Source organism: Rhodotorula toruloides (assembly GCF_000320785.1).
Source record: "Rhodotorula toruloides NP11 unplaced genomic scaffold Scaffold9, whole genome shotgun sequence".
In the NCBI taxonomy this organism is placed as follows: Eukaryota; Fungi; Basidiomycota; class Microbotryomycetes; order Sporidiobolales; family Sporidiobolaceae; genus Rhodotorula; species Rhodotorula toruloides.
The window spans coordinates 139,739-159,322 of record NW_015622969.1 but is presented as its reverse complement, the minus strand read 5'-3'; the positions used below and the strand labels follow the sequence as shown (position 1 = coordinate 159,322).

Genomic DNA, 19,584 nt, shown 5'->3' with positions numbered 1-19,584 from the left:
TCAGGCAGTACTCGACCAGCACGAGCACACTCCGCCAGCTTGATTGCAGTCGATATCGAGCGCCAGGGAGTGAGACAACAAGCGACCCCTTCACGCTGCTGCTCGCAGCTCTTGACGACACACTCAACGGCCACAACTCGCTCCTTTGCGCCGTGCGTGTGCTTGCACGCTCGCACGAGGCTCTCGCTCGCCGGCCAGCCCGTCTTGCGCGCACCGGCCTCGTCTCAGCACGAGCTAGCGACCCCCGAGGCCCTGACACGGTCTGCGAGCGCTCTCACCTCGACACCCAGCGTGATAGGGACAGTGGGACCGCAGGTGCGTGCCTTTGCTCTCTTTCTACCGCGCAATACCATCCATCGAGCCGAGCAGGACGAGCTGACCTGGACTGGACCCCTCGCTCCTCCACCTTCCGCACGATCCCCTCGGACGGCCTCTTGTTGTCCCTCGTGCGCGCAAACAGCGACGCGATGGCACTCGTGTCACCTTCTCCTCCTCCCTCAGGCAGCCTGTACCCCTCAGCGGCGCCGCTGTACGCGCGAACTTCCCCCGACTCCCCGCCAACTCTCGTTCGAGCGCTTCCCACGACTCCAGGCACTAGCTCCTCCAGTACTTCGGGTGGATTGGGCGCGGGCAGGACAGGCGCATCAGGGATGAACGCTGGATCGGCCGCGCGGAGAGAGGGATCGGGAGGGAGCAGCGCAGGTGGGCTGCCAGGAGGATCCGTCGCAGGAGGGGTTGCGTCGACTCGCCCGGGCGGGTCGGGTCAGCCACCACGGGCGCGAACAGCAAGTGCACCGAGAGCGGATGCGAGTGCATCGAGCAGCAGCAGCTCGCTCGCGGCGAACGACGGCTTGACACCTCCTCTCCTCCCCACCCCTTCACGCGCCTCGTCGACACCGCCAACGTCGGTCGGCAGCTCGTCCGTTGGTCGAACGTCTTCTTCATCGTCCCTCCGCGGCGACGGACAGGCTCACTCGAAGTCCGCTTCTGCCGCGTCGTCGTCGTCGTCTTTCTCGGCGCCGAACGTCCCGGCTCTTCCGCGACTCGCTCCGGCGCACCTTGGCGGCGGCGCACCCTCGCCCAACCTCACCTCGTCGCCACAAAGCTACTTCCCAGCCTCGTCGCAGCCTTTCCAGCAAGGCTCGTACATGGCGCAAGTCGCGCTCCCGCCCTTCCAGGGCCAGCCATTCCCTCACTTCGCCCAGGCTTATCCCAATCCCGCTTACCCTTTCATCCCTTCACCTCATCCCAATGCGCATGGCGGCCTGCCTGCGTTTGCCTACAACGGCGCCAATGGCTTCGTCACGCCGAATGGCGGTCAGCTCTCGCCCGATCAGCAGAAGCGTTTGCAGCATTACCAGCAGCAGTGGCAGATGGAGATGATCAAGCATCAGCAGGACGGTGAGCTGCTTTCGCGTCGACTCTCAGCCGCAAACCACGCTGACATCGTCTCACTTTCTACTCAGGCCAAGCACGACGACGAGCGACTTCCGGTCCTGCGCCCAGCCATGGTCATTCGCCCAGCTTCAACTACTCTTCTCTCCCGTACCCTCCTTCGCCCTCGCCCTCCCTTCACCAGCAGCCGTTCCATCTCGGCGGCATGGCTCCTCCCGTACCGTCTCTCCCGCCCGGCGCCATGCTTCCTCAGTTCGGCGTGCACGGTTACCCTACTCCTCCCGGCTCGACCGAAGGCGCTCGTGCCGGCGGCGACTCGAGTGGGTCGAGCAACGGCTCGAGCGCGCGAGGCGCAGATGCCGCCTACCACCCGTACCGACGACACCATACCGACGGAAGCAGGTCTTCCTCGCACCGTGCGACGTCGTCGAACGGCAGCAGCGTGAGTCCCGCGCGGGCAGCTGCCGCGCAGAAACACGGCAGGAACGAGAGTAGCGTCTCTATCGCGCAACTCGCGCAGGAGAGCTACGGTCCGCCGACGTTGCCGCACCAGTTCCCGCGCACCGGCTCATCATCGTCGGTCAACTCGCAAGGTCGCTCGTCACCGCCGATCGCGAGGAACGCCCCTGTGCCGCAGACGCAAGCTCCTCCCTCTTTCCCTCGCTCCCGCACCGACAGCGGCAACTCTTCTGCGTCCTCCTCCTCTCGCTCCGACCCTCACGTCCGTCCTTCGTCTTCCCTCCGTACAAACTCGTTCGACACCGCCCGATCTGCCACGCCTGTCCAGGCCCGCACTCGCCCGTCGCCGTTGGCCGCTGGTCCGGCTCACGACGACAGTAGCGACGATGGTGCCGACTCGGACGGTACAGCCGAGGCGACAGCAACGATCAGCACTGCGCAAGTCGTGCCTCGACCTGCTGCGCCGGCCGCGCCAGTTGCGGCGCCCGCACCTACCCCGGCGAAGGAGAAGGAGAAGAAGGGCATCAAATCGCGGTTCAAGAAGGCGTTTGGCGTTTCCAACTCGGCTAGTTCGAGCACGTTGACGGAGGCGGAGCTTGACGGACGAGGACCGAAGCAGCTGAATGGCGGTGTTAGGGCGAGGCGGGACAGCTCGAGCTCGTCCGAGGGCGAGGCTGCTGTTGCGCCAAAGGTTCCGTACGCGACGCACCAGAGCCACGCCTCAGTTGCCTCGTCCGCCCAGAGCGTGCTCGGCGACGGCGCTTCGACGACGACCTCGCGAAAACCGCCTTCGAGTCGGTTCCGCCTCATGAACGGCAAGTTCAACGGCTCGTCCGACAACCTCTCCATTTCGTCGACCGTCTCGTCTGCGTCCGTCATGATCCGCAAGCTCGGCCAGATGGGCAAGCTCGCTCGTCGCAACAGCTTGATGGGCCTCACCAAGGCTTTCAAGAAGGACAAGGGCAAGGACGACGAATCGGCTGTCAAGCGCGACGTCAACGGCGGCAAGTTCCTCGGCGGCAAGAAGGACAAGAAGAAGGCCGGTGTCGCTGATGCGAGCGTCTCGCATGCGACGGCTGAGTACGATTTGAGGGCGGCACAGTCGTCCGGCATGTCGCCTGCCGCTGCACTCGCTCGCAAACAGCAGATGGCTTACGCTGAGCAGGAGGCGGAGGAGGAGCGTGCGCGACAGGCCGCGGCGGAGGAGGCAGCTCGACTTGGCCCGCCTCGGTCGTTCGAGCAATTGCCCGCGCACGCTCGCACCGAGTCAAGCGCGTCAGATGCGTCGTCAATCCGCAAGGACAAGTCGCGCAAGGGCCTCGGCTTGCGAGGTCGACTCGGTTTCGGCGGCAGCAAGACGGACCTGCGCGAGACGGCTTCCGTCAATGACGATGCCGCGACTGAGCGAGGCGGCTCGGCGCTCGGCCACTACGACGACACGACGCCCCGAGGGAGCTTGGAGATCCTCGCTCCGCCGAACAAGCCGTACGCGACTTACGACCGCGACCCTGGCCAATACTCGGAGGAGTACGAGCCCAGCTTGTACCGCGAAGGAGCTGTACCGCGACGCGGACCTGTGCGGCCTGTCAAGGGCATCCTCAAGGGTGCGTTTGGGCGGCAATCCAGTTCAGCGTAGCTTTGCTGACCCATGCCTTCTCCAGGTGCCGGCTCTTACCGCCAGGAAGACTTTGCTGCTCCTCGCGCCCCCTTCATCCGCAACCGCGCCAGCTCGTTCGACGCACCACAGCAGCAAGCTCGCCCAGGCTCGCCCGGAAACGCCGCGCTCGTCAACACCATCCCGTCTGAGCAGCAGGTCGACGGTGTCGCACCCATGTCGACTTCGCCTCGCAACGATATCCACCCTCCTTCGCCTACCGAGCTCATTCATGAGTCGGCCGCTGCGCGTGTCCACCCCGAGACGACTACTTCGGGACCGTACTCGAACCCCGGCCTGAACGCCTCGGCGCCCGTCCTCAACCACTTTACCTCGTCGCCGTCGATGCGCCCCGCACCGCAAAGCTCCAGCGGTCGTCGTCGCATTGTCTTTGCTCAGAACCTCTCGGTCCACACGACCTGGCCTGCGACGATCTACGACCGCCGCGCCGAGCCTGCGACCTGCAACCGCTTGACGCCGCTGCTCGCGCAGCAGATCAAGGAGGAGCTCAACAGCTTCAAGATGGAGGAGATGGACGTGCATCCGATGTCGCGCAAGCTTACCCACTTCTGTGAGTCCCGACGACTTGCTTCTCGTCGGCTGTCCCGACTGACAAGCTCCTGCTCCTGCAGTCGTCTAACCCTCCGCCCTTCCCTTTCACGTCGCCTGCACTCTCACGACGCTCGTACAACTAACTACCTGTCACTACCAAAATCGGCGCTCCTCAAGCCCGACTGTATCCCTTTGCCCGCCTTCCCTCCGTTTCCTCCCTCGCTCTCCGGCTCTCCTTCCCTCACTACGGACGTTCTTTCTCTGTTCATCGCTCGCAGCATGCCCCGCCTTCGCTCCCTTCTCGTCAAGCACGTCGTTTGTACTCCGCCTTGCAAGACTCGCCCCTCCTCCGCATCGTACTTTACCCCGGTTCTCTCCTTCGCCTTTGCATTTCGGTATGCATGTTCGAGCTTTCTTGCCTTGACCAGGACGAGTTTGTTGCGCGACGAGCGGGCGACTCTGTCCTCGTCTGCGAGAGGAGAGACGGTCGTTCGCTGCCCTCTCGACTTCGTGTCGGTTGCAAAAGCTTTAGACAGCTTCGAAGAGAGCTCTGTGACACTACACAATCCGCCAGCAGCGCTACGAACAGTCTTTTGACCGTCGTCGCCTCCCAAGCCTCTTCCTTGTCGCTCTGCTCTCGCTCTTCCACTTCGCCCAGGATGCCGACCGCTCCACGCATGCCACGCTGGGTTCCGGCGCTGCGCAACAGGCGCGCTGTGCCGGCCCGCCAGATGCACTCGTCCGCCGTCCCACCCTCCCAGCCGCCGTCTTCATCGTCCCCGCTCGCGCCCCGGTTCAGGAAGCGCGACATCATCCTGCGCGGGCCGCAGCTGCTCATGCGTGGTCCAGGATTGCTTCTCCGTGCGCCCAAGGTCGTCTGGCGGGCCCCGGCGGTCGCGAGGGCGGGCACCAGGCGCTTGTTGTCGTCGACGAGGATGAGGTCGCGCGAGCAGAGGCCGGTATCGGAGGGAATCGAGCAGCCGGAGCAGCCAGTCGCAGGGCCTTCGAAGGGTGCAGAACAGGGCTCGCAGGGAGAAGGACCGCGCGAGTCGTTCGCCTGTACGTCCTCCTTCTCCTGGTCGGCAACTTGGCGCGCAAGTGGGGATCCTGACCTCGTTCTCTTTCTCCAGCTCGCCTGCGTAAGCGCTGGCAGTCGACACCCACGAAATGGTCTCCGATTCCCGTCTCGCTCGGCGCTGCCGTCCTCGTCGTCATCACCCTCTACAAGCAGGCATCGGAGAAGGGCAAGGAGCCGCTGCCTGACGGTGCTGTCAAGGTCCAAGGTCCCTGGCAGGTGCGTTTGCATTCCGCGCTAGCTCTCAAGGTCGAGCTCACCTCGCTCGCGCAGGTTCATGTCATCGGCGCTCTCCCTCTCCGCTCCATCTCGCGTCTCTACGGCCTCGTCAACTCGTACGAACTCCCTGTCTGGTTCCGCGTTCCCGGCTACAAGTTCTATTCGTGGGTCTTTGGCGTCAACCTCGACGAGTGTGATCCGTCCGACTTGCGCGAGTACCGGTCCATGAGCGAGTTCTTCATGCGGAGACTCAAGCCAGGCGTACGACCGATCGCGGACGCGCCTCTAGTGCGTTCTTCCCGTCCCTCCTCCCTGCAAACCTACTGACGCCCCGCCACGCAGGTCTCGCCGGCGGACGGACGTGTCATCAATTTCGGCGTCATCGAAGGCGGCCAGATTGCTTCGATCAAGGGCGCAACCTACTCGCTCCAGGCGCTGCTGCAGGGCGCGGGAGAGGCGGGCACCGTCGAAGGACCGCACGGTCTTCCCGAGCACCCGCACAACGCCGAGGCCATCTCGCTCGACGAGAAGGAGTTTGCGAACGTCAACGGCATCTCATACTCGCTCGGTGACCTCGTCGGCGACACGGGCGACGGCTTCAGGGACGCCAAGAACGTCAAGGACGCCTCGATGAGCAATGACGAGCAAAACCGCCAGCGCGATGGGCCGAAGCGCAGTTTGAGCGGCGACGTTGCTGTCGCGACCGAGATCGCCAAGGCCGCCTTCGAACCTCGCGACGGCAACAAGCTCTTCTTCTCCGTCATCTACCTCGCGCCCGGCGATTACCATCGCTACCACAGCCCGACGAGCTGGGTCGTCGAGCGGCGCCGTCACTTTGCCGGCGAACTCTTCTCCGTCTCGCCCTGGATGGTTGGCAAGCTGGCGGACCTCTTCGTCCTCAACGAGCGCGTCGCCCTCCTCGGTCGCTGGCGCTACGGCTTCTTCTCGATGACGCCGGTTGGCGCCACGAACGTCGGCTCCATCCGTGTCAACTTTGACGAGGTGCTTACGAGCTTCCATCGCATCTTGGACACTGTACATGCTCCTGCAGCGTGTAAAGCCCGTTGCCGGAGCTGTTCTAGCGTCCTCAAGGCCGCGGTCGCTGACAACCCTCCTCCCGCAGTCCCTCCGCACCAACTCGCCCCTCCGCCCCGTCACACCCGGTACATTCAGCGAAGCAACGTACGCCAACGCAAGCGAGTTACTCGGTGGACAGCCCTTGCGGGCGGGCGACGAAATCGGCGGGTTCTGGTTGGGGTCGACTATCGTGCTCGTTTTCGAGGCTCCGCCCAGCTTTGAGTTCGAGATTTCGAACGGGCAGAAGCTTAAGGTCGGAGAGGCGATCGGGAGGATTCGTCAGTAGGCGCTTGGAGGCGGAGGCGGAGGCGGAGGCGGAGAGTTGTTGCGGTTGTTGCGGACTTTCGGTTCCTTTCGTCTTTCTTCGTGCTTGGTAGAGCGTCGTTTACGCTTCACTTTGTTCTGTTCCATTCTCCAGCATCACTAGCATCTCTCAGCGTCGTCCCTTGTATAGGTCGTGCAAAAGAGGCGACTCTCAACGAGTCCTTGGCATTCTCAACTCCAGCCGAGCGCTTCTACAGCTTTGCCCGCGCAAACGTAGGTCCCTGCACAAGCTGCACAAGCGCATCGACCTGCTCAATGACCCACTTGGCGCCGTCCTCCGTCGTGAGCCACTCCCCGCCCTCAACTTTCTCCTCCAACTCCGCTCCACTCCCCTTCTCACCCGCCTTCCGCAGTCCGAACACATGCGACGTAACCTGCGGCCCTACTCCACCCTGCGCCCGCAGACACGCAATCGCCACGACGCTCGTCAAGATCCGACCGACTTTCGCATGGCCAGACGGAGGGGGGCCGAACGGGTCTGCGAGGAGTGGGCCGTAGTGCGAGGAGAGGATGTGGACTGGTAGGTCCGGGTGAGACTGGGAGAGTTTGTGGAGGAGTTTCGTTGAGTGTGGGGCATAGATCGAGTTCCAGAGAGAGTTGGCGGACGAGAGGATGTCAGGGAGATTGGTCGGCGTTGGTTGTCTGCGCAGATTTGCGTTTGGTCAGCACAGTCGGATTGAGGGTAGGTTCGAGCAGGGCAACTCGCCGTGTGGGCTGAGAAGAGAGAAGAGACGCAACCTCCGGCTCAAGGCACTCCCGCAGCGCTCCGAGGTTGTTGATGGCCTGCAAGACTCGCAGCTGGTCAGCAGCCTGGTTGAAGTGTCTGGGACGCTCTTACGCACCCTGGGAATGCCAGAGAACGAAATAGTCTTTAGTCCCGCTTCTCGCATCACCTGCGAAGGGAGTTTGCCGAGTCAGCAAGCAGATTCCGACGATATTACGATTAAACACGCACTGCTGCATACTCTGCCGCCGTCTCTGCCCTCGAATCGCCCGACGCATCCTTCGTCACGAAGCGGTAGAGGGCGCAAAGCGTTTCCGGCGAGTTCAGGGTGACAAGTGCGGCACTCTGCGAGCATTCGGGTCAGCTCGGCCGCTTCCACAGGACAGACTGGAGGCTGTACGTACCCCCAGGGTCAGCCACGCCTTCTTCCCAACGCCGTTCTCCCTTGCCGAGTTCGCAAGCCGATGAAGAGTTGACTGGATGTCGGCGGCTGAGCGGGCAGCGACGGGCCCGCCGTGAGCATGAGGAGCGGCAATGAGCGCCTTCAGAGCCGGCGAAAGCTTGATAGAAGCCATTCTGCGAGCTGTGCGAGGTGGTCGAGGTCGAAGAGGAAGTGGGGAACACCTCTCTCGCGCTCTCGCATCGTCACACAGGCGGACTGCTGGCTAGAACTGCTCCAAGTCAATTGAGCCGCCAGAAAAAGCCTGCGCTGCTACCTTCCGCCTCTCTCTCGCTCGCGCTGCCTTCCCCTTTCTCCTCATCGACAACCTCGTCGGCACCTCTTCGTACGCGGCGGGAGGACCTCACAACGCGCAGGAAAGGTGCGTGGACTGCCTACCGGCCAGCTCTTCTGCTCCGTCCGTACTCCACTACGTACCGAGCGCACGCTGATGACCTCGAACCCCTGCGCAGAATGCCAGACACTCTCTCGCCCCCGTCGCAAGCGAGCGGCAACTCGAATGCAAGCCATCTCTCCCAGTCGAAGAAGGCGTCTTTGGCCGAAGCGACAGCTGTCAAGCTCATCACCCATCCCTTCGATCCTCACGCATACACTCGTGCTGTCCACCTCTGTAACTCGACCGGCCAATTGCCCGTCGAAGAGAAGGTCGACGAAGAGGAGCAGCCTGGCAGGGCTCCTGGCAAGAAGAAGAAGGTGGCTAAGATCGACATGGCCGCCGCCTCCCAAGCGCCGTACTTCGAGACTTTCGATGGTACCGATGGCCACACCTACATCCACCGCGAGTGCGCCGTGACGGGTATTGCGCAGTCGGGAAGGCTGGAAGTGGCGCACTTGGTTGCACGTGAGGTCGGAGACACGGTGCGTGGTGGACTTTGACCAATTTATGCTTCTGCATCACCTGATGTTCGGCATCGCAGGTCGGGACGCTGGTCAATGCGGGAGTTCTGCCGAAGGGATCCGTCCACGATGATCCCTGGAACAAAGTTCCCCGTGAGTGATGTCCCCGCTTTCTCGTTCGCGTCGCGCGGCTGACCCCTTCTCTCTAGTCTGCCACGACATCCACAACGCCTTAGACCACCAGCATCTGTCTCTCGCTCCGATCGAAGACGAAGTTATCGCCCGCCTCGTCGCTGAGATTCGATATCAGGAGATGCGATGCGACGAAGATCCTGTGCGACCTCCCTTCTCGCTCTTTTACGCCCGCCTCGATGGACGACCCGTCTTTGTCGAGCTCTTCTTCGACGTTGATTCTCGCCGCAAATACATCCTCCGCTGGACTACCTGGGACGACGACTCGTCCAGTATGTGGTCTACGCGACGAACACAGGAGGAGATGCTCGCGACAGCTCATCGACCTGGCCTGCCGCCTTTCCTCTTCTACTGCAGTGGCAATGCAGTCATTGCGACGATGAGGAAGCGGATCGCCCAGCTTGAGCCGGCGCCAGACGAGATTGTCGAACGGACGGCGGTTCGTCTCACTTTCGTTTCTCACCCATCGCTACCTCGAGTTGACGCGCATGCTCTCCTGCAGATTCTGCAGGCCTTGGTTCAGGATTTGTGGGCTCTGTGGATGTTGACGGACGCAGCCAAGGGGAAGCAGCGCGCGCAGCGTGCCGCGACCGCTCTCCGCCGTCACTTCCCGAACTCGCCCTACACCGCCCTGCTCGACGCGCCCGGTTTCACCTACGACCAGATCCCGCTCCCATCTCCCAGCACGTACACCGACACAGGCGGTTACTTCATCCGAGCTTACGCGAACGGCAAAAGTGCCCCCCTCCTCCGCCCGCTCGCCATCGCCGACGATCATGACGAAGCATTGAGCGCCTCAAACGACAGCGCTTCTTGCAGTTCGGACGCAGCCTCGTCATCGCCTCACCCTTCCCTCACCGCATACGAGACGCTGGATGAGTCGACCGCTTTCGCGCAGAGCGACGAATCTTTCTCGAAGGATGAGACTTCGCATGGCGGCGAGAGCTTTGAAACGAGGACGTTTGAGAAGGGGGGGCAGCGGGCGAAGTGGGAACTGTCGGAGTGGTTGCAGGAGCAGCAGGTCGAGCAGACTGCGGTCTGATCTTGCTCGTTTGTATCCTTCCCTCTCGCTTAGGCTCGCAGGGCGCGTAGTATACACCGTCAAGTCTATCTGTCGCCGTCAATGCGTACTCTTCAAGAATTGTGCGTCGCTGTTTCGGAAGCAAGCGAGTTGGGCTGCCCTTCCCATTTGCTTCCTGCTGCTTCCGGGTTAGCAATACACTATCAAGACGAGTGGACATGAGGTGAACGACGTGGGAGCAGCGCGAGCCGTCGGTTTGCTCGGCGTCGCCGCCGGAGGGGAAGAAGTCGGCCCACTTAGAATGCCGCCATTCCAGTTGTACTGATCAAGGAACGCTCTGACTGCGGCGATCAGTGGCCGAGTTGCGCAGCTTGAGTCTCGCTCCGCCGCCGCAGCGGTAGCAATCACTCGGGTGCGTCCACCTTCGATCCTTCCAAGTCGACGGGCTTTTGCTACGGCAAGGCTGATCCCTCTTGTGACAGGTTCCTTCTCTACGCCGTCCTCTGGTCCCTCTCGATTTCCTCCTCCACCTCAACCGCCCTATCACACGCCCACCACGCCTCGCTCCTCCTCCGCACGCGCTTCTCCCGCTCTCCCTACACCACGCTCCTCGATTCGGACCCTCAGGCGCGCAAAATGAGCTCAGGTACATCACGCTGTCTTCTCAACACGAATGCGTGCGAAAGGCCCATCCTACGCTGCGACGTTTCGCTGAGAAGGTTGTCAAGCTGGACCCCCAGAACCCTTTCCTCCACGCCCTGCCGCTGTTCTTGGCAACTTCAGAAAGCACATCCGCTTGATTTGTTGCTGGTAGGGCGCAAGTAAGCCATTCCTACGGGAGCGGTTCCGAAGTCGCGGTCGCTGATAACCCTCCTCCCGCAGTCCGCCCGCACTCCCCCCTCCGGCCCCTCACGCCCGGCACCTTGCGGAGCTACCTACACCATTGCCAGCGAACTACTCGGTGGACAGCATTTGCGGGCAGGGGACGAAGTCGGCGAGTTCTGGTTAGGGTCGACTATCGTACTCGCCTCGAGGCTCCGCCCAGCTTTGAGGTCGAGAGATCCGAATGGACAGAAGCGTAAGGTCGGCGAGGCGATCGGTAGGATCCGTCAGTAGACGCTGGAGACGCTGGCGGAGGAGGAGGGAGGAGGTCCGGCTTCTGTTATCTTTCTTCATGCTTCGTACCGCATCTTTCTTCACTCCGCTTGTTCTGTTCCATCTTTCCAGCATCACCTACCCTCAAGCAGTCTCTTCCCTGACAACCCAACTGCTCCCTCTCCTCGCTCTCTCTCGTGTCCAGCCTTTCCTCCGCGACCCACAGGTCAACGGGGCTGCTGTTTCCGTCTGTTGACACGACGTGTTTGCTGACGGCTGTACATACAGAGCTGTTTGACAAGCAGTTAGACACTGTTGCTAGCGTACGCTACGACTGCGGTTCGTTGAGAAGGTCGACCTAATTCTTCGCCGGCGGGTCTTCGAAACTCTCTCTCCCTTCGCTTTTCCCCGCTTTTCTTCACCGCCCTTAACGCCTCGCAACTCCCTTACTGCTCACCACGAAAGAAGCGCAGCGGACTCACCTCTTACGCGCAGCGGACGGAATTGATCGACGCCTTTCTCGAACCCTTTCGCCTGCTTGCTTGCCGAGTGCGAAGCCGAGACGCAAGTCGCGCTTGCAATCAACCCGACTTCCTGATGAGCAAAGGGCGGAGGAGGAGGAACCAAGAGGTTGGACTCGCGCGACCAGCAGCTCGAGGTTCTGGGAGAGGAGGGGCGTGTCTCGAGATGCGTGCATGACAAAAGAAGGACGAGATGCGTTTGTTGACGTCGGTCTGGCAACGAGAGCGAGGATCAGGATCAGCGGAGACTCCAAGGGAGGCACTGCGCTGCCGAGCCGGCGGCGGCGGGTCGCGTTCGAGCGAACGAGCGAATGAGCGTTCTTCTCGCCCCGTTCGACTTGGAAGCCGAACAACGAGGAGAATGGGATGCTCCGTCGCTCTTTTGTTGTCGAGGAGATCGTCTCGTCTCGTCTCCGGCGAGGACAATCCGTCTTCCGCTCCAAGCCATGCCACACAAAGCGCCACCGCATGAGAACGCGGCACCCGGACGAGCTGGAGCTTCTCGACCCGTTTTCATTGAGAAGCGAAAATGGCGGGACGAGATCAGGGCCGGGTTACTGATCGCGCCGTGTGCCGAGGTGCGATCCGGTGAAAGTGTTTGCCCTCGACTCGCTCGGGTTCGACTTGTTCCGCCCCCGGCGTCCCTGCGAGGGTGTCAAGAGGTGCTGGGAACATCCAGTCGATTCAAGCGAGAGACTCTCGTCTCTGAAGCCGCACAGCGTGATGCTCGGCGCACGGAGCCAAGGAGCCAGCACGACTCCGCCTCAATCCGTGCAAGCGAGGCGGGGGTCTTGGAGACGAACGTCGGCGCACGCGAGAGAGGACGAACGAAGAGCTGGAGCATCATCTGCTAGCGCCGACTCGCAGGAACCCTGCCGTGCGCGCGCGAGGGTCGGGCAGAGCGGCGTGGTCCGTTCACCCCAAGCAGCTTCCACACCGTCCTGCTGGTGCAAGGCGAGGTGCGTGCGGGTGGAAGGAAGCAGGCGGGAAGGCCGGATGGCGGCGACGGCGAGAGTGGATTGCTGCGCTTTCCGTGATCGCGTGGCTCCTGGATGTGCCTGAGCATCGCACGCTAAGGTCAGGAACGCCGCGCCCCGAGGTCCCTGCTCCTCTTGCTCGTCCTCGCCTCGCCCGCTCACTCTCAACGTACCGCACAGGGCGACGCGGCTCACACGCTGTCACTGACTGGCTGGACTGGATCGCTTGACTCGACGCACTCAAACACCCCAGCACTCACTCGTACTCGCCGTTGGGAGCGGGTGCAACCGCCGCCGGACCTTCCACGCCCGCCTCTCGTGAGCGGGTTCGACTGAGTCGGACAGACTGAACACGGTGCGCACATCCTCGCAACAGCTGAGCAGGCAAGCACACGCAGGCTGATCACGCTGCGTTCGAATCCGCAGCGCCGTCTCCCCTCCTCCCTCTCCCGACGACCCACAACCAACCTTCGGGCAGATCTTCCCGCTCGCTCCCTTCGACCCGCCTCGCCTCTCTCGAACTACCGACAATGGCCGCACCAAGCGTGCAGGCAGGCTACTCGGGCGCACACGGCAACCCTCCGCCGCCGCCGCCTCTCACCATGGCCGGCGGACCTCCACAACAAGGCCCGTCGGTGCTCCAAATCCTCGCCATGGGCCAGGAGCGCAACCATGCTGCAGACGCCATGGCGCATCATCCGCGTATCGAGTCGCTCGTCAAGCTCGGCAAGGAGGCCGAGGCCACTTGGTTGCAGATTGGTGTGTTCTTTCGTTCCCGCGTCTCGAGCACCGCCTTCGCTTCCCGCTCCTCCTCTCCGCGAGACCCCAAATTTCTGTGTCCTCTCTCTGCTCTGTCGAGTCGCTGACAGCCGCTCCGCCCGCAGGCCAAACCGCCGAAGCAGTAGGCGACCTCGACCGCGCCATCGCAGCATACGAATCCGCCCTGCGCCACAACGCCTACTCCGTCGTCGCACTCTCACAGATCGCAGCTATCTGTCGCTCGAGGGAGGAGTTCAAGAAGGCGGCCGAGTACTTTGGGAGGGTCGTTGGGATCGCACCGGAGAGCGGAGATGTTTGGGGAGCGTTGGGTCAGTCTCGCGTCGTCTGCGCGCTTTTCTCCTATGCGATGCGGGAGAAGGGCCGCGGAATTCGCAGTCCTGTGCGTACTGACGTTTGCGCGCTTTCGCAGGACACTGCTACCTCATGATCGACGACCTCAAGAAGGCGTACAGCTCGTACCAGCAAGCGCTCTACTACATGCCGAATCCTCACGTTCGTCTCATCCCTCCTCTTTCCCGCTTCTCCTCTCTCTCCGTTCGCCAAGAAGGAAAAGCTGACCCGCACCGCACCGCCTTCTCCCTCCTCTCACCTCCGCCTCTTTTTCGCGATACAGGAGCCGAAACTGTGGTACGGAATCGGGATCTTGTACGACCGCTACGGAAGCCTAGAGCATGCGGAAGAAGCGTTCTCGAGCGTGATCCGGATGGACCCGAGTGCGCTCCTCCTTCCCTTCGCCCAGCCTTCCCTTCACCCAGCCAGCGAGAGCGGCGACTGATCGAGAGCGGGTTGAGCAGACTTTGAGAAGGCGAATGAGATCTTCTTCCGGCTCGGGATCATCTACAAGCAGCAGCGCAAGTCGGCGCAGAGTCTCGAGGTGTGTTCGTTCCTCCTCTCCCTCGAAGCGGAGTATTTCGCTGACGCGCGTTGGGCGAGGACAGTGCTTCCGCTACATCCTCAACAACCCGCCTCGACCGCTCACCGAAATCGACATCTGGTTCCAGATTGGCCACGTCTACGAGCAGCAGAAAGATGTGCGTTGCCCCTTCCCTCCTCCCCTCCCCTCCCTTCCCAAAACTAATGAGCGTGCGGCGACAGTTCATCGCGGCGAAGGAGTCGTACGAGCGCGTCTTGCAGGAGAATCCGGCGCATGCCAAGGTCCTGCAGCAACTCGGAGGGCTGTATCATCGCTCCAGGGCGCCGTTCTATAACCCCGAGGTGTCGGTGCAGATCTTGACCAAGTCCCTCGAGTCGGGTGCGTTGCCTTCCGAGTCCCAAGTCACGAGTCGGTCGAACGAGTACTGATGGGCTCGCGCTCGCAGACCCGAACGACCCGTTCTCGTGGTACCTCCTCGGCCGGGCGTACATGACGACCAACAACTTTGGCAAGGCGTACGAGGCGTACCAGCAAGCCGTCTACCGGGACGGGAAGAACCCCGCGTTCTGGTGCTCGATCGGCGTCCTCTACTACAACATCAACCAGTTCCACGACGCCCTCGACGCCTACTCGCGCGCAATCCGGATACACCCTTACCTCGGCGAAGTGTGGTTCAACCTCGGCGCGCTGTACGAGGCGTGCAACGACCAGATGACGGACGCCATCGACGCGTACCAGCGAACGCTCCAGCTCGACCCGTCCAATCAGGCTGTCGCGCAGCGCTTGCGCGAGATTCGCGAACACCAAGCCAGCGGCGCACCGCTCTCGTCGCCGCCGCCGCCGAAGGATATCAGCCCGAGCTCGCTCTCGTGGAACTATGCGACCAACTCGGGTGGCGCGCCGGCGTCGATTGGACAGGCGGGATTGGGGCCGGAGGTCAGTCCGCCATTGCCGACGCAGCCTGGGTCTGCGGCGGGTCCGCCTGGGACGGGCGGGAGAGGTGGGCCTCCTCCGCCGCCGCCGACTGGAGGATCGGGCTCGCCCTTGATCAACGGCCACCGCTTCGAGCCGCAGCCGCCCAACACGGCGGGCTCGCGCCCTCGCTCGACAGACCCCTATCGCCGCACCTCGGGCACGCACCACTCCCCCTCGAACTCGATCGACCACTCGCCCCGAACTGGTGCGGCTGCTCATCGTCTCCCGCAGATCAAGAACTTTGCGGCGGACGGGCGCGGTCCGGCGCCTGTCGCGCAGCGGACGGGTTCGCCACCTTCTCCTCGCACGCGTACGACCGAAGGTGGGAACTCGCATGTTCCGCCTCCGCCTCCAGGCGGCTATCCCTTCCCTTCGCACCTTGCTGCGGGTCCTTCTGCGAACGGCGATGCGATGGATTGGGAGCGAGCGGGTGCATCGAGGCAGGGTAGTTCGGCTGGACCTCGTTCGGCTCATGGTCCGCCGCCTCCTCCGCCGAGGATGCACCCTCATGCGCACCCTCACTCTCCGCCTGTTCATCCCGCCGCCGCTGCAGGCCACCACGCCCACCACCTCCCTCCTCCTCCTCCTCCGCCTCACCACCCGCACCCGCACCCGCACGCCCACCCTCATCCCTTCGACCGCCACCCTCCTCCTCCTCCAGCTTCGCGCGGCCCGTTCTATGACAACCCCCCTCCAGGTCCTTACGGCGGCTACCCACCCGCTGCTTCGTCTTCGGGCGAGTACGCAAGGAGAAGGAGCTCGGGCAGCTCGCATCCTGGTCAGCCCGCTGCGGGCGAGGTCAAGCCTGAACCGGTCGCGGCTGCTCCGGTGCCTGTGAAGGGCCGCGGAGGACGGAAGAAGGCGAGTACGGAGGATGGGGAGGGCGGGGCGGGGGCGACGCCTGCGAAGAAGGGTGGGAGGAAGGGGAAGGCTGCTGCGGCGGCGTCGGCTGGGGCGGATGGAGAGCCCGGCTCGACGACGCCGAAGAAGAAGCGCGAGACGAAGGCTCAGAAGGAGAAGGCTGCTCAAGCGCAGGCGCAGGCTCAGGCTCAGGCTCAGGCGCAGGAGAAGGACGCGGCGGCGAAAGCGGCGGCTGTCTTGAATGGCGTTGCGAACGCTGCGCGACAACCGCCTCAAGCGCAGTCGCAGTCTCAGCCTCAGCGGAACGTCGACGAGGATTACGACGAAGGCGTCGATGCGCTCATGAGTCTTTCTACGCCGGCGCCGCACGCAAAGGCTTCGCCTGCCGCGCCGAGTCCGATCCCTGCTCCCGCCTCTGTCCCACCTCCTCATCCTTCCGTCTCGGCTTCTTCGACGCCCATACCGCCGACTATCCCTCCTCCGCCTCCGTCGAACCCGCGCAAACGGTCACTCCAGCCTGATGCGACCGAGTCGGTTCCTACTGAGACACCTACTTCTGCGTCTGCGTCAACCGAGGCGGCGGAGGCGAAAGACGAGGCGGGCGAACCGGACGCGAAGAGGCAGAAGAACGATGTTGGCGAAGAGAAGAGCGCCGAGGAGGGCGCAGTCGAGCCGAAGACGAATGGAGCGGCGAGCGAGGCGGCGAAGGAGCCTGCGCCGACGGAGAAGGGTGACGCTGCGGCCGAGTCGAAGGAAGAGGAGGAGGGAGAGGTGGCTTCTTCCACCGCCGCTTGATCGAAGGGATACGGATCGGAGAAGAGGACGCTTTACATGTTGAGCTGGGCTCGTCGCCGTCTCTCTTCCTCTCTGCGCCACTTGAATTCTCGCCTTGCTGAGTAGTACCAAGTGCCCCTTTCTCTTCGTTCGCTTCCTTTGCGTTTACCCTACCCCAGCCCTGACCGAGGCAATAAGATACATACTGTGTACGTGCTCGCGAGACCTGGCGAGCGAGTGAGTAGGCGGGCCAAAGAGCAGTCGTCTCGTGGACGCCGGATCCACAAGAAGCACGAGTTACGTTGCAAGCTGGGCGTCACGACGCCGAAAAGTACGAGAGAAAGGGAATAGAAGGAGAAAAGATCACGAAGCACTCTGCCCGACCTGCTGCTCCTGCTGCCACTCCGACAGTTCCCACTTGACGCCCTGTCGCCCCTCCTCTATCTTGGCCGTATCAGCCTTCGCATCGTCGTCGTGCATAGTCTCGTTCTTCGAGAACAGTTCGTTGGAAGCGATCGACTCGCCGTGTTTTTCGCATGCAGGGATGGAAGGGTAGGCCAACGATGAGGCTGTATCCGAGATGCAAGGAGCGCTCTCGTCCGAGGCGCTGGATGCTTCGTCGTGATCGTCGGCGATCGCGAGCGGGCGGAGGAGGGGCGCACGTTTGCCGTTCTCGTAGGCTCGGATGAAGTAGCCGGCGGTGTCGGTGTAAGAGCTAGGGGAAGGGAGGGGAATCTTGTCGTAAGTGAAGTCGGGTGCGTCGAGCAGGGCGGTGTAGGGAGAGTTCGGGAAGCGATCTTGGAGGAGCGTCGCTGCGCGTTCCGCACGCTTCCGCGCCACAGCCGGATCCTTGAGCATCCACAGACCCCACAGCTCCTTGACGAGCGCAGCCAACGTCTGCCGAAAAGCCGTTGAATCAGCCAAAGCGTCGACTGAAGAGAAGCGTAGCGAGACGCACAGCCGTCCTCTCGATTACATCGTCCGGCGCAGGGTCGAGCTGCGCGACTCGCGAGCGCATCGCCGCGATCACAGCATTGCCGCTGCAGTAGAAACGAAATGGAGGCGGGCGAGGCCAGTCGGCGTTCGCGACGGACTCGTCCTGCGTGCGTTTGGTCGCCCACGAGATTGGCGTCTTCTCCTTGTACGTGACGCCCCGGATGAGGTAGTCCATGGGGAAGTCCGTGGTGAAGAATGCGTCGATGTAGGCTTCGCGTCCGTCCAGGCGCTGGTAGAAGAGAGAGAAGGGCGGTCGGACGGGGTCATCGTCGGCTCGCAGCTTCTGATACTGGATCTCGGCGGTCAAGCGAGCGAGGAGCTCGTCTTCGATCGGGGTGAACGACATCTGCAAATGGTCCATCGCGGTATGGAGGTCGTGGCAGACTGGGTCGAATCGGTCAGCCGTGGCCCAGGAAGCGAGCATGTACGAGAGGACTCGCGAGGAATCCTGTTCCAGGGATCGTCGTGAACAGACCCCTCCGGCAAGACTCCCGCATTCACCAGTAGCCCGACCTGCGACGTCAAGTTTCAGACGGCGGAGAAAGCAGCAGCAGGGTTCCATCCATCACGCACCGTTCCTCCAACCTCGCGCGCGATCAGGTGAGCAACCTCCAGCCTTCCCGACTGCGCGATACCCGTCACGGCGCATTCCCGGTGGATGTGGCCGTCGGTGGCCGTGTAGGTTTCGAGGTACGGGACTTGTGATGCGGCAGCCATGTCGATCCGCCTCTTTCTGCGAGTGATCACCTCCGAACGCTCTTCATCGTCCTCGTCTTCCTGCGCCGTAATCTCGCCGGCCGAGTTGAAGCGGCGAACAGCGCGGGTGTAGGCATGAGGGTCGAAGGGCTTTTTGAGCAGCTTGATCGCCTCGTCCTCGCCTCGAGTAGCCTTGTGAGACTGCGATGCCCGGCTCACGTTCGAGTTGGCGCTCGCTTGGGACAGAGCGAGAGCGAGGCTGTTTGGCATCTGTGGGGAGGGAAGCGGGTGCGAGCGACCAAGCAAGCGATGCGGGCGAGTGCGGGGCGGTCAAGGTAGACCAGGTGGACTCGACAACAGCAGTCGCTCGACCCAGCAACAGTCAGTCAGCGTGAGGAGCGTGTCGTCGTGGAAAGAGCGTCCTCCTCGCTCGCGATGGTCTCCCTTTCACCGCTCACACACACGCTCAGAAGCCTGGACCGCTCTCGCTTGACCTGCGCAAACGCGCTGTCGACCACCTCGCATTGTCTGGCAGCTTGCACGAGACCGCGGCGCTGTACAAGATCGACCCGACCACCCTCGCTCGATGGCAGAAGCGCTTCGACTCGACAGGCTCGTTGGAAGCAGGCAAGTCGACTGGCCGGCCTCGCAAAGTCACTCCTCGGAGACAAGAGCACCTCGTCGCCATCGTCGAAGCCGAGCCGGACTTGTCTGCACACGAGGTCGCGGAGAGACTGGAGCGTGAGACGGCTGGGCCATCTGTGAGTCCGATTACGGTGCTGAGAGAGTCGGAGACCGAGGGTTCCTGTCGCAACAAGCTGCACCCAACCGCTTCGGAGCGATACGAAGCACGCCGCCTCGCCTTCGTCGACTTGCTCAACTCGAAACGTATCTTGCCGGAACACCTCGTCTTCGTCGATGAAACAATCTGCGATTCTCGAGACGCTGCTCGTACGCCGTCAGCGACCGGAAGGGTACGGCCTACAAAACAACCCCCTTGACCCGCTCGAAGAAGTATAGTCTTGTCGGCGCCCTCTCGCTCGACG

At 62.7% G+C, this 19,584-nt stretch overlaps 6 protein-coding genes across 6 annotated transcripts; 4 read left to right on the top strand and 2 right to left on the bottom strand.

Annotated features, from left to right (window-relative positions):
• Positions 1-467: 467 nt before the first annotated feature.
• Positions 468-4,148, top strand: RHTO_07995 (uncharacterized protein; the record flags this gene model as incomplete). The annotated part of the gene is made up of 4 exons (XM_016421649.1): positions 468-1,401; positions 1,467-3,458; positions 3,516-4,079; positions 4,141-4,148. The coding sequence occupies 4 exons, from the start codon at positions 468-470 to the stop codon at positions 4,146-4,148; spliced, it is 3,498 nt and encodes a 1,165-aa protein (XP_016273761.1).
• Positions 4,149-4,719: 571 nt separating this feature from the next.
• On the top strand, positions 4,720-6,717 carry RHTO_07994 (phosphatidylserine decarboxylase; the record flags this gene model as incomplete). The annotated part of the gene is made up of 5 exons (XM_016421648.1): positions 4,720-5,119; positions 5,191-5,354; positions 5,409-5,642; positions 5,697-6,356; positions 6,478-6,717. The coding sequence occupies 5 exons, from the start codon at positions 4,720-4,722 to the stop codon at positions 6,715-6,717; spliced, it is 1,698 nt and encodes a 565-aa protein (XP_016273760.1).
• Positions 6,718-6,946: 229 nt separating this feature from the next.
• Positions 6,947-8,054, bottom strand: RHTO_07993 (mitochondrial protein; the record flags this gene model as incomplete). Its single annotated transcript, XM_016421647.1, has 5 exons — positions 6,947-7,397; positions 7,462-7,538; positions 7,598-7,648; positions 7,711-7,824; positions 7,884-8,054. 5 exons carry the CDS (start codon positions 8,052-8,054, stop codon positions 6,947-6,949), a joined length of 864 nt encoding a protein of 287 aa, XP_016273759.1.
• A 338-nt stretch (positions 8,055-8,392) lies between these two features.
• On the top strand, positions 8,393-10,010 carry RHTO_07992 (uncharacterized protein; the record flags this gene model as incomplete). Its single annotated transcript, XM_016421646.1, has 4 exons — positions 8,393-8,797; positions 8,857-8,929; positions 8,986-9,407; positions 9,471-10,010. The coding sequence occupies 4 exons, from the start codon at positions 8,393-8,395 to the stop codon at positions 10,008-10,010; spliced, it is 1,440 nt and encodes a 479-aa protein (XP_016273758.1).
• Positions 10,011-13,112: 3,102 nt separating this feature from the next.
• On the top strand, positions 13,113-16,867 carry RHTO_07991 (glucose repression mediator protein; the record flags this gene model as incomplete). The annotated part of the gene is made up of 8 exons (XM_016421645.1): positions 13,113-13,341; positions 13,467-13,670; positions 13,772-13,854; positions 13,976-14,075; positions 14,157-14,236; positions 14,301-14,393; positions 14,458-14,614; positions 14,682-16,867. The coding sequence occupies 8 exons, from the start codon at positions 13,113-13,115 to the stop codon at positions 16,865-16,867; spliced, it is 3,132 nt and encodes a 1,043-aa protein (XP_016273757.1).
• A 342-nt stretch (positions 16,868-17,209) lies between these two features.
• RHTO_07990 (uncharacterized protein) lies at positions 17,210-18,808 on the bottom strand (the record flags this gene model as incomplete). The annotated part of the gene is made up of 4 exons (XM_016421644.1): positions 17,210-17,743; positions 17,805-18,226; positions 18,271-18,355; positions 18,416-18,808. The coding sequence occupies 4 exons, from the start codon at positions 18,806-18,808 to the stop codon at positions 17,210-17,212; spliced, it is 1,434 nt and encodes a 477-aa protein (XP_016273756.1).
• Positions 18,809-19,584: the final 776 nt, after the last annotated feature.